The sequence below is a fragment of the Lactuca saligna genome, chromosome 3 (assembly GCF_052625555.1).
Source record: "Lactuca saligna cultivar CGN05327 chromosome 3, ASM5262555v1, whole genome shotgun sequence".
In the NCBI taxonomy this organism is placed as follows: Eukaryota; Viridiplantae; Streptophyta; class Magnoliopsida; order Asterales; family Asteraceae; genus Lactuca; species Lactuca saligna.
In genome coordinates this window covers 23,566,839-23,580,478 of record NC_136419.1, presented here as the reverse complement: position 1 = coordinate 23,580,478, position 13,640 = coordinate 23,566,839, and the positions used below count along the sequence as shown (strand labels likewise).

The window sequence follows — 13,640 nt, the reverse complement described above, 5'->3', positions numbered from 1 at the left end:
TTTGGCCCTGCGGCGCAACTCTCGTCTGACTCTAACCGTTGTAGGGATGAGTCCCTTGCTCGAAGGATTATCCGAGCCTCATTACATGTGATGGTATTTAGGTAATGGCTAATTGGTATTACGAGGAGACCTTCAGCAGCTAAGGACTATTTGGGTGGAGTCAAAGGTTCTCTAGGGCAAGCTTAGGATGAGAGTAGCAAAGATTAGCAGTAGAGGAAAGGAACTTGGTGGAGTTGAGGTAACTCTTGAGGAATGTACAGATAGATGTGGAAGGTAGTATGGGCCCGTACTACTGAAAGCAGAGGATCCGTACTTGATTCAAGAGGGGTCAAGGCAAAACTAGGGAACTAGTAGAGTGTGTGAGAGATCCCTTAGCAGCGGTATGTATATTGATCAGTTTTTGTGATGTGTTTTCAGCATGGTGACGTTGCGCGAGATATCAGTTGGCAGTTCGGGTGTCGGGGAGGGATCTGGCTAAGGCTCTAGAGCCGGACGGTTTGATGATCAGATGAGAGATGTCATTTCTGCAGAGATTATGAGCAACATCATTGATCATACTCATGTGATATTTGGTTCAGTTAGGGAGGCCATTATGGAGCTTTTGGACAGTCGTCTTGAGGCCTTTAGGGTCGGGATAGTTTCAGGGCAGTTTGGGGCTCGTCTAGAGCCTGATTCTTATGGGGTTCAGGGATCCATCAGGGAGGGAGATCTCATTTTTAGCTCTTGCCATCAGGGGGCAGGAGTGAGCGGGGCACCCTATCTACAAGAAAGATATCTGCATGATTGGGTAGTTAAGGAGGTTTCGCAAGCCATTCACGGGGAGCTGCCCGACATTGTCGTAAGGGTCACCGATAGGTTGAACGCGAAGCTCCAGGATCAAACAGTGGTTGTTCAGTCGATGGATGGGGTCGACGAGGTAACACATGAGCAAGAGACGGGCAGGGAGTCGAAAAGGAAGAGGAAAACGAATGAGACTCAGTTAGCCACAGGTTCGGGCAAGAGGCCCAAGGGGTCGGATTCGAGATCGAGGGATTACCAGAGTCGCGGCTGGTGCGGGAAGTGTGGCAGGACGCACAAGGGTGCGTGTAGGAGTAGTAAAGGTGGCGATCCTGGCTGTTTCAAGTGCAGCCAGAATGGTCATTTTAGAAAAGATTGTACTACTACCATCGCTCAGGGGCTTGATCTGACATGTTTCCGTTGTAGTCAGAGGGGCCACAAAAAGGCCCACTGTCCAAGTTTGTATACAGTAGGGCAGGTGCTAGCTCCTGCCCCTGAGACTTCGAAAACCACCAGCAGACATTAGGGTCGGGCAAGGGCGCCCACGGCTAGGAGCCGAGTATTCCGGTTGACTTCAACAAGGATTCGAGCAGCACTGAATGATGGGGGCATGTATCTTTTACCTTCCTGCCAATTATTATTCATGATATTATTGTTATGTTGTTGCATTGATATCTATAAGCATATGTGTTGGGGTATTATATTACCTGCTTGTGACTGAGCTTTATGTCATCTACATACCTTGGAATTAGAATGGTAAATTGGAGGTCGTCCCCTCTATATCAGGTTACTTCCGATGTTGTGACTGTAGCATGTATATGTAAGATTCAATAGTGCCTCACTACTTTCGGAAGATGTCATTTAGGTATTGATAAGTTATATCCTCAGTAGTGACGATTTAAAGCTTCTAGTGAAGTAGCTAGCGGATAGTAGGGAAGTGAGTTGGGGATGTTTACCCTGAACGCAAGTTCTCAGGATGCAGTCACTAAAGTAAATACAGTGAAGGATTGAAGAGTGCTCGGTTAGTTAAGCAGGAATGGTTCGGATCTAGTAAGGGTTAATTGGAGCGCCAACAAAGGTAAACGTGGGCGGGTAGCGGATTGCCCTTTTCATGGAAGGAAGGTTGGGGAATCCTTTCGACCAGTGAGCAATAAGGAGTTAGTCGGATCCAAGTGGGGGAGAGCCCTCCGAGTATACAACGGTAAGAGTACGCAAATCCAGAATGAGTAAGCGATCTCCAAGAAGAAAGAGTTGTAGCACAACGATTGATGGATGGAGGAGTTCAGAGTTGGGAGTTTGAGGAACTTCCCAACAATGAGTTCATGTGATCGAGATGGTTAGTAGCTGGTTGGGAATTCAGGGTTGGAACACCGCCTGTAGGACTCTAGTGAGTCGGAATGAGGATCTTGAGAACGGTTAGCAAGAGATGCTTTCGTGTTAGTAGTCAGTGGCAGAGACACCCTGTAGAGCATGGTAGAGTGGCGGGAAAGCCGCAACATTTTTCCAGCAACAACCAGTTAGTAAGTAAAGTGTTGTAAGTCTGCGGGGTAGCCGTAGCATTCACTAGTAGTTAGATAGCAGTAGAGCATTGTAAGTCTGCGGGGGTAGCCGTAACATTCACTAGCAGTCAGATAGTAGTAGAGTGTTGTAAGTCTGTGGGGGTAGCCGTAGCATTCACTAGCAGCCAGATAGTATTAGAGAGTTGTAAGTCTGCGGGTGTAGCCGTAGCCTTTATCAGGTTGGTAGGCAGCATGAGCGCGTTGTTTGGATGCGGAGGAAGCAATAATACCCACCAGTTCGGGTGCAGCAGTGAGGATATGGGAATCGACGGGTTCGATTTCGGATTTCCCAAATGGTCCAGTTTTTGTTAAGTCGACGATTTATCAGTGGATCGTCACCATAGTTATGAGATCAGGGAAGTAGTGGACCGCTTGGGTTCGTGTATGTTAAGGGCTACCGTTAGTCTGGAAGCCATCATTTTTTTAGTCTTGGATCTGATGATGTCAGGATTCGACGTATGGACCCGGTCGGTTAGATCGGGAGGTTGTTAGGGTCTCAGTGACAGGATGACTAGTGGAAACTAGTTCCAGAGAAAGATTTTGTTTAGAAGTTGTGGGAACGACTAACTAAGGAGTCCTTGGGCTACACAGTTGACTTGGAACTCGGTGTTGCAAATAACCGACGAATGATTGGAGACATGAAGGTCTTGAGATATTTTGGGAAGCAGCCATATAGGCAGTTCAGTGCTTCAGTCAGTTCAGTGTTTCATGCAGTTCAGTGTTTCAGGCAGTTCAGTGTTACAGGCAGTTCAATGTTTCTGGCAGTTTAGTGTTGTAGGCAGTTCAGTGTTTCGGATAGTTTCAGTGTTATGGACAGTATTAGTATTTGTGTTGGAATGCAAGTGCTGATGGTATAGTTGGTTGATTTGGAAATGGCAAGTCCCTCTCAGCAGGATCAGTTGAGTCTTCTGCCAAGTATAAGAGATCTGCAAGGATAATTAGACAGTCAACCTTTCTTTCAAGATGGAAGGCTCGAGTTATTGGAAGTTGAGTAGCAAGATGGGAGATAAGCAGGCTGGTTCCAATAGCATCGATTCAGTATGAGTGGCAGAGTGGATAGAACAATTACAGATAGTCAAAGTATCTTTAGAAGTCGCTGGAAGCGACTAGGAGATTGCGATGGGGTGTAGTGACCGATGGGAGTCTGGTAACCCATATATCGGCAGATTAGTTGGACCAGGGTGGTCTCAGTGCATCCGGTAGGCAGATGAGGAGCAACATAATTTTCAGTCAGAGGTAGTAATGATAAGGGGAGTATGGTAAGAGGTAGCAAGTTGTCAGAGGGTGCTACGCCTCTCACAACAGGGTTGGATAATCTCAAAGGGGAGGGTTTGACCTTGTTGTGCACCTCTTATATGAGTCTTAACCGTTGCAGGGATGAATCTTTCACTCGAAGGATTATCTAATCCATTCGTTGGGATGAATGCTCAACACTAAGTTATGGAAATAAGAAGCATTCAGTATGTACCACCAGTAGTGACCAACACTGAAAGTGGCTGGAGTGATGGACAAAAAGGGTTAGAGTCACCAGGAAGGGCGTGGAGGCGGGTTGCAGGTCAGTTGACCATAGCGAACTTCAAGGATGAAGTTTAGTTTAAGTGGGGGAGAGTTGTAGCACTCAAAATCAGAAAGGACAAGAAAGGAAAGAAACCTTAAGTCAAAGGGTCAACTCGTCGAGTCCAGGGAGGAACTCGACGAGTCGGAGCGGGATCCAGGGGATCGATTAAGTGACCGACTCGGCGAGTCGGCAAAGAGGACTCGGCGAGTCCGGTCTGAAGAGGGGAACCCTAAATCCGGGACTTTGAGCACTATTTAAGCATCTCATTCTCTCCCTTAGGGTTCCTTTTAGCCTCTTTTATCCGGAATACGAAACCCTAAGCCTCCATTGTTGCACATTCAAGCTTTTTTGCCATTTTGGGTGATTCGAAGGAAGAAGGTAGAAGGGAACCATTGGAGATTCAAGGAGTGGCAGTAGATCCAGAGTTTGTGGGATTTTTCAGATCATTTAAAGGTAATGAGTTGCTACCTTCACTCTTTTTCATATAGATCAACCTTTATCATGGGATTTGGGGCTTTACGGGCAAGTTTAAGAACCATTTCGACTTAGAAGCCCAAATCTGAAGTTGCTACTTCGAATCTAAGTGTATCTTGGCCTAGAGAATCATAAAGCATCAGTCTATGGCTTAATTGTAAAGCATCATTGTCTTAAACCCTAGTTTATAGTGTTTTGAGCCTATATCTCCTTAGCTACACGTAAAGTTTGCCACTTTACGTGAGGAATAGGCTTTAGAAGAGTGGAATTGCAATTTGGAGTCCATGCATGACTCAAAAGCCTCTGAATGTTTGAAGGACTGAATAGACTCGGCGAGTCCTTCGAGTGGACTCGGCGAGTAGTATGAAGATGGAGATGAACTCGATGAGTTCGATGAACAACTCGACGAGTCTGTTGAAGATTGCCTTGGAGTCGGCGAGTCAGTTCTTGGACTTGGCAAGTCAAGTCGCGAAACCCCAAACCCTTCAAGTTAAGACTCGAATCAGTGAGTTGAGTGGGGACTCAGTGAGTTGGACAAGTCAGGACTCGGAAATTAGTGGACTCTGCGAGTCATGGTCTGACTCGGCGAGTCGAGTCGCGAATAAAAGGGGTTTCTGAGCTTATGAACTCAGCGAGTCAGTAGGCTAACTCGGCGAGTAGGGTCAACCTGGAAGGTTGACTTTGACCAGGACTTTGACTTTGACAAGAGTTGACTTAGTTGACTTTTGGAGGACTGTCAGACTAAGTGTTATATGTTGTATTAGTAGATCGGGGAGTTTTTGGAGTAGCAGTTCGAGAGTTGCCTGATAGCAGTCAGAAGGGTATCATCAAGAACTTCAGCAGTGCAGGTGAGTTTCCTTCCAGTAGGAACGGGTCTAAGGCCACAATGTCAGCCCGTTTAGCTAGTAGTAGTTTCCGGATTTCAGTCTAATGCACTAGTTAGTATGTTTGATGCCTTCGTGGCTCAGACATGATTTATGTGTTATGTGTTCCGGGATACAGCCCGATGCAGTATGCAGTATATGTGTTCATGCTAGTTGATATGTTTATGTTATGTTCAGTTAGTCCAGACTTCGGTCTGATGCAGGGGACAAGGTCCCAGACAGTTTCTGAACTTCCGTCCGATGCAGGGGGCAAGGCCTCAGTTAGTTCGGACTTCGGTTCAATGCAGGGGACAAGGTTCCAGTCAGTTTCCAAACTTCGGCCCGATGCAGGGGGCAAGGCCCCAGTAAGTCCAGACTTCGGTCCGATGCAGTGGGCAAGGCCCAGTATGTGCTTTATATGTTATTGTATGATATGTGGTAGTTTGGGGGAGTTCACTAAGCTTTGTGATTACGGTTTCATTTTTGGTTTCAGGTAATCAATTTTCAAAAGAGGAGCCCGGAGAGGTTGCAGTGCACACACCATAGATAATTAGTCTGGTAATGTTTACTCTGATAATACGATTATGTTTTGGATTAATACTCGGAAATTATGTTATGACTTATGATGCGGTTTTTTTAAAAATGATTTTAGTAATATTTTTAAAAGAAATTTTTAGTCGTGATTTTTGGGTCATTACAGTATATGGCAGTTGGCCTGTGGAAGAGTGTGTGTTTCATAATGGTAGGGCTTATGTATATCAAGAAGAGTGTTGAGTGGGATGTTGTCAAGGTTCTTATGGGTTAGTATGATGATGGTAGTATATCTTTAGGTTCATTAGATGCATGTTGGCAGTCTTCATGTTTGTGATTGGAATGATGGCAAGAATGGTGAGGAGCTGCAAGCCTCCCATCCTAATGATTGGATGGCGTCACAGCGCGCCATGAGTCAACGTAGATTCCATTTTTGTGAGAGGATTCGATAGTTGTGTAGTGGATACGCGTGTGTTGGATTGTTAGTCGTGTGGCATAGATAGGCCTTTGTGCAATATAGTGTTGTCACTGGTAGCTCAGTGACCGACATGTTGAGTTGGGTAGTTGTAGGGTGTTGACTTGCTGGAAAATTCATGGTGGTATATTAACAACTCATTACTGGGATTCTTACTAGTTGACTCATGTTCGTTATATGATGAGGTTTCATGTGAGCTCTCTCCCTATATTACTTATGTAATATTGGTGTACATGTTAGACTAGCTGAGTCTTAGTAGCTGATAGATGTGATGAGTATATTCATAGTTGTTAATAATCCTCAGGATTGTTGATAGTCCTGGGGCCATTGATGACCCATAGTTGTTTAGATTGACATAGGGGAAGTGGTATGCTGGTTGGGAATACCATGAGTTCGGTGGTGAGGGTGGTTTTAAGACCCTTGGGAATTTTGGCAGATGATTTTGTACCTGAGTTGTTTTGGGAGTTTGGATTTCACGCAAGTTTGGTTTTGACCATGGTTTCACTCATGGGATTATAGGATTAGTGATGACTTGTTAGGAAGTCAAGTGTGCGTCTGAGGTCTTCCAAACATGAATTCTGGGTCTGTGATTGATTGATTTGTTGTGATTAAATTTTATTTTTGTTTTTTTGTGCTTGTGTCAGCATAGTGTTGCAGTGTGCATAGTTAGATAGATTAAAGGAATGATACATATGAAGAATGTTGTCAGTCTTAGGATGTGATTTATGAGGTTTCACATTAATGATTATGATATTGTGGGGCTTGTTGATGGACTTAGTTCGTGGTTTCAATTTTGGAGTTCCGAGTTTTTAGTGGTTTACGCGGTTCTAGCCAATACGAATTTTGAGAACAAAATCAGTTTTAATGGAAGAGAATTGTAACACCTCGTTCACGGTTTAATCATTTTAAAAGATATATATATATATATAAGAAATCATGAATATTTAAATTGATTAAAAAGTATTTAAAAGACTATTGCTATTTATTGGCCAAGTTATTAATTAAATAAATAAATGAGATTTATTAATTTCAATAAATGGAATATGTTTTAGTCGAGGGTCCAAAGAGTAATTCTTGGAAACTTCTTTTGAAGAGGGAATCAAGTCTGGAGGAAAACTTGTCATCATGCCAAACCTCAGGGGCCATTTCTGCCTATTTTTTAAACTGGTTTCATGTTTCCCCCAGGAAGCCGACAAATCATGATGGAAGATTCGTTGGGGGTTTTCAGTCTTGACATGCAATAGAATTGGTAACCATTGGATCATATACCATTCTCCTTAAATGAAGCCCTAAATGTGATTGTGTGTGGCTTTGTGTGCGTAGAGAGAGAGAGAGAGAGAGAGAAAAAAGAGAGAGAGAGAGAGAGGAATGAGAGAGAGAGGTAGCAAGTTTTGACCGGACATATTCACTGGATATGTTTTCCGGAGACCCAGTGGGTGAGAGGGTAAGTAGCGGATGTAAGCATTTTGCTTCGTCCCATGTTATCTATCTTGTTATCTATCTGGACAATCAAGGGAGCACAACCCATTTATCTTATCTGAGAAAACCATGTATGTTGCTAGTTTATTTGAGCAAACCACAAAATCATGAGTAAACGTAATTTCATAAAGTCATCATGTCTCGATGCTACATAAAGAACATAAGCCAAATGATAGTTTTAATTGCTCGATTAAACAAATTAACAGTCTAAATAAAAAACAGTTATCAAGCTGTTAGAGACGATTATAAAATTCATGGTCCATATAAAATACCACATCAGCTGGATTTTATTAAAATCGAGATTAAATTGGGCAATTTGCTCATGTAATTTAGTTTTATTTTGAATCCAATCATGTATTACACACTATACATATACATATAGGGTTAAATACAAAAAATAATAATATGTCTATTTTTTGTAAGTCTCAAATTCAATATATAAAATTTAATTGATGATTATCATTTAGAGAAATAAATAAAAGTGCATTTGCAAATAATTAAGGACACAATATGCTAAATGGTTTAGTTAAAGTTGAACTTCTAAGAACTTAACATAAATGTAGACCTAATTAGGGATGAGAATTTAGCATGGAAACCCGAATCAAACCGAATCGAGTTAGGCCCAAATAAGTAATTCGATTCGGGTTTCGGGTATCTATATAAGGGCTTATTCGTTTCAGGTTACCCAAATAAGAGCTTATTCTGTTCTAAATACCCTACCCAAATAAGCATTCCTCATCTCCTTTTTCTGATCGACAAAAATCAAAATCATGATCCACACTTTTGTCCTCGTCGTTCATAACAAAAAAACCCTACGCTCGTTCTCGTCATTTCAAAATCAACCAATCTTCTCATCTATTTCCAAACTCGAAATCACTTTTCTCGATCCTTTCTCTTGTTTCGAATTTCACAAATTGACCATTCCTATTGTCTCTAAGGATTCACGAATTTATACTTTGTCTAGTGATGGAAAATTAGGCTCCAACTCAAGAAACTCAAGTAAGAAATTAATTCACGTTATGTTAATCTACTATGTAAATGCTATACTTTCAATGTGTTATTGTGTTATGTTATTCTATGAATGTTTTATGTTGATGTATAAAAGTACAATGTTATTCTATTATTCGAGTTATAGAATCCTAATACAGTTTATTAAGTTTTTTTTGGTTATATAAAGCTCTTAATCATCTTCTACATGTTATTCGGGTATTAACCGAACTGCACCGATTAATACCCAAACAGAATCGAATCCGTATTAGTTAATCGGTTTGGTTTTCGGTTTACCCTTATTCGGTTTTCGAGTTATTCAGATCCAAGTTCAGGTTGGTTTGATCCAGTTCTGATACGAATAACATCCCTAAACTTAATATGATGATAAAGACGTGCAACTATTGACTTAAACTCATGAATAGTTGAAGCCCAAAACTACCTAAAGATGGTTTCTTCAAGATAAAAGATTAATCAAAATACCATATATATATATATATATATATATATATATATATATATATATATATATATATATATATATATATATATATATATATATATATATATATATATATATATATATACAAATACCATAACTAAAATATATTAAGTTAAATGTTTGAGTCAACTAAATATATTAAAGTGAATGTAGAGTCAACTAAAGCATTTATAAAATTCAAAGTTATATATATATATATATATATATATATATATATATATATATATATATATATATATATATATATATATATATATATATTTGGTCCGGATCCGATAAGAAATAAAAAATTAGTAGGAACCGTGATAACTATTCTTTTCCAATCATTTCGTCAACGACACAAACCTCAAACTCATTTACTTGGTCATGACGCGTTCGCAAACGGCACACATGCATTGAATGTAATACAGACTCTAGGGAATAATCATGCGCAACGAACGTCCATGGAACGTCATTTAAATGAGTTTTCCTTTTTCTTTTTAATTTATTTTTGTTTTTTTTTAATTTTCGTTAAAAAAAATTCAGTTTTTTTCTTAAATAGATATATGTTCGGTTTTAATGTTTTTATATACTTTTCATTTTTTATATTTATTTCGTTTAAAAAAACTTTTTTTTTTGTTTTTTTAATATCTTACTACATACTTGAAGATAGTAGGGGTTTTTTTTTTGTTTTTATTATTATTTTTTAAACTAAATATCGGTTTGGGATTATTAATGTTTAACAATTATAAATTTTCAAATAAGAAGAATATTAAGGATCATGATATTTTTCATTCATACTTTTTTTAATCATATTATTTTTGGATCATAAAATTTTGAATGATAGTATTTTAAACCATAAGGATATTATGCATCATATATTTTTGGATCATAATATATTGAATTAAATAAAACTTTTGTTCAATACAATATTTGGATAATTATAATTTTTGGATCATTTAATTTTGAATCATAAAAAATATAATAATTAAGGATCATTAAATCTTTGAATCAAAATAGTTTTAGATCATAACAAGTTAAAAATCATAAACATATTAAATAATCTCTATTTGCATCATATTATGTTCAACATTTTTTTAAAAAAAACTTTTAATCTATTAAAATCAAGTTTGGTATCTAAAGCACCTTATTTTTAAAAAAATCTTTTTACAAAGTCATTAGAATAATGAGTAAAAGTATTACTTAAATTTTTATAATTTTTGGAGATTTTTTTCTGGGTTTTTTTTATGAATAATTTTTTTTTCAAATTTTCATGATTTTTGGAGAATTAAATTTTAAGAACTTTGTTTTTTTTTTTCAGATTTTATTTTCAAAGAAAAAAAAAAGTTATGGCCGAAAAACTAAGCGAGTGGAAAATAAAATCCCACCAGCCAATAAGGATTTAACACTTATCATGTTGGGGGTGTGGGGCACATGTTAGTTCTTGGAGAGGCCATATGACCGAAATTTCCTTTTATTTTTTCTTTTTTCTTTTAATCTTTCTCTTTTTGTCACTTATACCCTTAAAACAATTAGCATTCCTCGGAAGTTATCAAAATTTCGCAATTAATTATGAAAATACCATATGATCTCGCGAGATTTTGACGATAAATAAAATCAAAATTTCTGACCATTTATTTTTTACATATTATATTTTAAACCCCCCCCCCCCCCCCCCCCCCAAAAAAAAAAAAAAATCATATCTTGAAACTCCGCCCCTTAATGTAAACTTATTATCTGCTAATAAATTTAATTTCTATGCATATTTAAGGGATGTTTGACTTATCTTTTTAGAGACCAAAATGATTTTTAGAAAAAAGGTAGAAGGAAAAAAATGTTTGGGAAAAATATTTTAAAAGCAACTTTTGAGATTTTGATAGAAGAAAAAATGACTTTTTGAAAAAGTCGAAAAACTTGATTTTTTATAAACTCTCTGAAAAGATAAGTCAAACACCCTTTAAACAGTTCACGGTCAAACCTAAGCCCAAATTGATTAATGATCCACTTGTTGACCGTTAGGAACAAATAGGATATTCACCTCCTATATATAAAACTCTTGTCATCCACATACAACAAATTCTATTGTATGATATTAATTACTTGGTCTTTTAGATAAATATAGACTTCCTATTGTTCCTTAATTTTTTATGTTTCTAGTCTCCGCTTGGTTATAAATAATAATTAAAGGTATTTGAACGAAGTAGGGCCTTAATAGTGTCCTTTAAGCTTAAATAAATGCTTAAAAGACCTAGCAACTTATATTTACGACCACATCAAAGCAATCCAAATATATTTTTGAAATGTTAATTGTTATTAATATGAATCAATTATATATTCTTGGGGGATAACTTCGGGGACAAATTTTTTGGAGAGAAATCCTTGGGTGACACATCGGATTCGAGTGAAATCACAGTTTCAAATGCACCAGCTAATGCTAACACCCTATTTTTCCTTTGTTCCCGAAGCTTACTTACGGTCTCCTCTATCACAATATTATACGTCGTAGAATCCTTCTTCCCATGCATAACAACTTCTTGGTTCTTGACCACCGTTTCTAATGTCGTATCTTCATTTTTTGGTACCTCTACATCATCCTCTTTGATTTCTAGTTCATCTGGTCTTGTTTCCTCGTGTTCTGCTTCTTCTGTATCGGTTTCTTCATGTTCTGGTTCTTCTTGTTTGATTTCTTCACTTTCTAGTTCGGTTTCTTCATGTTCTTGATATTCTGGTTCGACTTCAACATCGTCTAATTTGATTTCTTCGATATCTTCATCTTTAGCTTCTCTATTTTCATCTACTGACCCAACTTCTACATCTTGAGCCACTTGTTCATTTTCTAATACTTCTTGATGTTCTTGATCTACTATAGGATAATCAAGATGGTCGTTAATAATATCATAGGTATCGTCGGCTTGATTTTGTTGGTTGATATGTTCATCACGATCATCTGTATGTTTGTTATCAACACTTTCAGCAAACGACACATTATCATCACAACTTATCTCGAAGCCAAGCATATCTTTATCTCTTACTAAACCTACGAAATCTGAATTCTCACAAACACGGATTTGGCCACCATATTCAAATTTCACTTCGTCATGCAATGTATCATTGCTCCCAAGAGGTACGACACTATGATTGTGCGGTTCCTGATCATGGGTTATGATGTTGTGATTGTTTTGAGATGATGAGAGGGCATCCGATATGATTGGCTTCTTTTCAATAGCCATAATCGTGCTTCCCAAACCTTTTGTAGTTTGATTCTTAATACTACCATTCTTGGCCTTAACATTTATAGAATTCTTCGATTTAAGAGGAGAACGAGATGTTTCGGAACCCTTAGGTTTCATAGAACCGGATGTTTTCATGGATGATGCTATAATATTTTTGGGGCTTGATTTTGATTTAGTAGACACAACTTTAGAAGGTGGTGTAGGCCTATCTAATGGTCGTCTTAAAGATTTGGTTTTGGGTTGGGACACTTGTTTTTTAGGATTATGAGCAGAAGGACCACGACTCATACTTGTCGAAGGCCTAGGGATAGTAGGAACTTTTCTAGATTCTGTTGAGGTTGATGTCTTCTTTCGCTCTAGAATCGAAGGAGGATTTAGAGATTTCCCTTGTTGCACGATCTCAATTTTTCGAGACAACGAAGGAGATCTCCCTTTGGTCTCATGTTGCTTGTCATTAACTGTTCGAGGCAACCTTGGAGACCTACCTCTTTTCTCCTTCATGCTGGTATCCCTTCCTTTTGTCGACATTGGTCAAAATCAAACCACCAACTATAAGAGTACCTACATTCGAAATAATAATGTATGTATAAATATAAGTATTAGTAAAAGGTAAGAAAACATTTGTTTGTAAAACGATTATTCTCCTAGGGGGTGTTTGGGATTGCTTATAAAAAAGGCTTATTAGCTTATTTGCTTATCCAATAAGCAAATAAGCTGAAAATGTGTTTGGGTAAATTAAAAATGCTTTTAAAACTGGCTTTTTGGTAAAGGAGAATAAGCAGTTTTTAAAAAGCAAGAGAATCGTGGTTTTTTAAGGTTTATTGACTTTTTAGCTTTTACCATCTTAAAAGTCAATCCAAACATATTTTTAAAACTGTTTTTAGAAAAAAACCATAAACCAATAAGCACTTTTCTAAAAAAACACTTTTAGCTATGGAAAGCACTCCCAAACACCCTCCTAGTCAAGCTTTTTGGTCCCAATACATATATTAAAAAAAAAAAAAAAAAAAAAAAAGTTGTAAGATCATTCTCACAAATGCTTATATGGAAAATACAAATAATATTGTTTAGAAAACCAAGTACCCATTGTAAATGATAAAGAGAATTATAATGAATGTGAAGAGATCTATTACCTTGTTAGAAGAACGTTAGTGGAAGTTGTGATGTCGGAAGAGGGCCCGCAGAGAAGACAAGAAACTAGAGCTCTTTGGTAATTGGTAAAT

General features: G+C 37.9%; 1 protein-coding gene across 1 annotated transcript; it reads right to left on the bottom strand.

Moving 5' to 3' along the window:
• Positions 1–11,476: 11,476 nt before the first annotated feature.
• Positions 11,477–13,640, bottom strand: LOC145034789 (uncharacterized). The gene is made up of 2 exons (XM_078983300.1): positions 13,551–13,640; positions 11,477–12,978 (listed from the first exon to the last, which is right to left on the bottom strand). The coding sequence occupies exon 2, from the start codon at positions 12,943–12,945 to the stop codon at positions 11,512–11,514; it is 1,434 nt and encodes a 477-aa protein (XP_078839426.1). The 5' UTR covers positions 12,946–12,978; positions 13,551–13,640; the 3' UTR covers positions 11,477–11,511.

Excerpts from the sequence above, each read along its gene's own strand:
- LOC145034789 (XM_078983300.1), bottom strand. The coding sequence starts at position 12,945 with ATGTCGACAAAAGGAAGGGATACCAGCATGAAGGAGAAAAGAGGTAGG.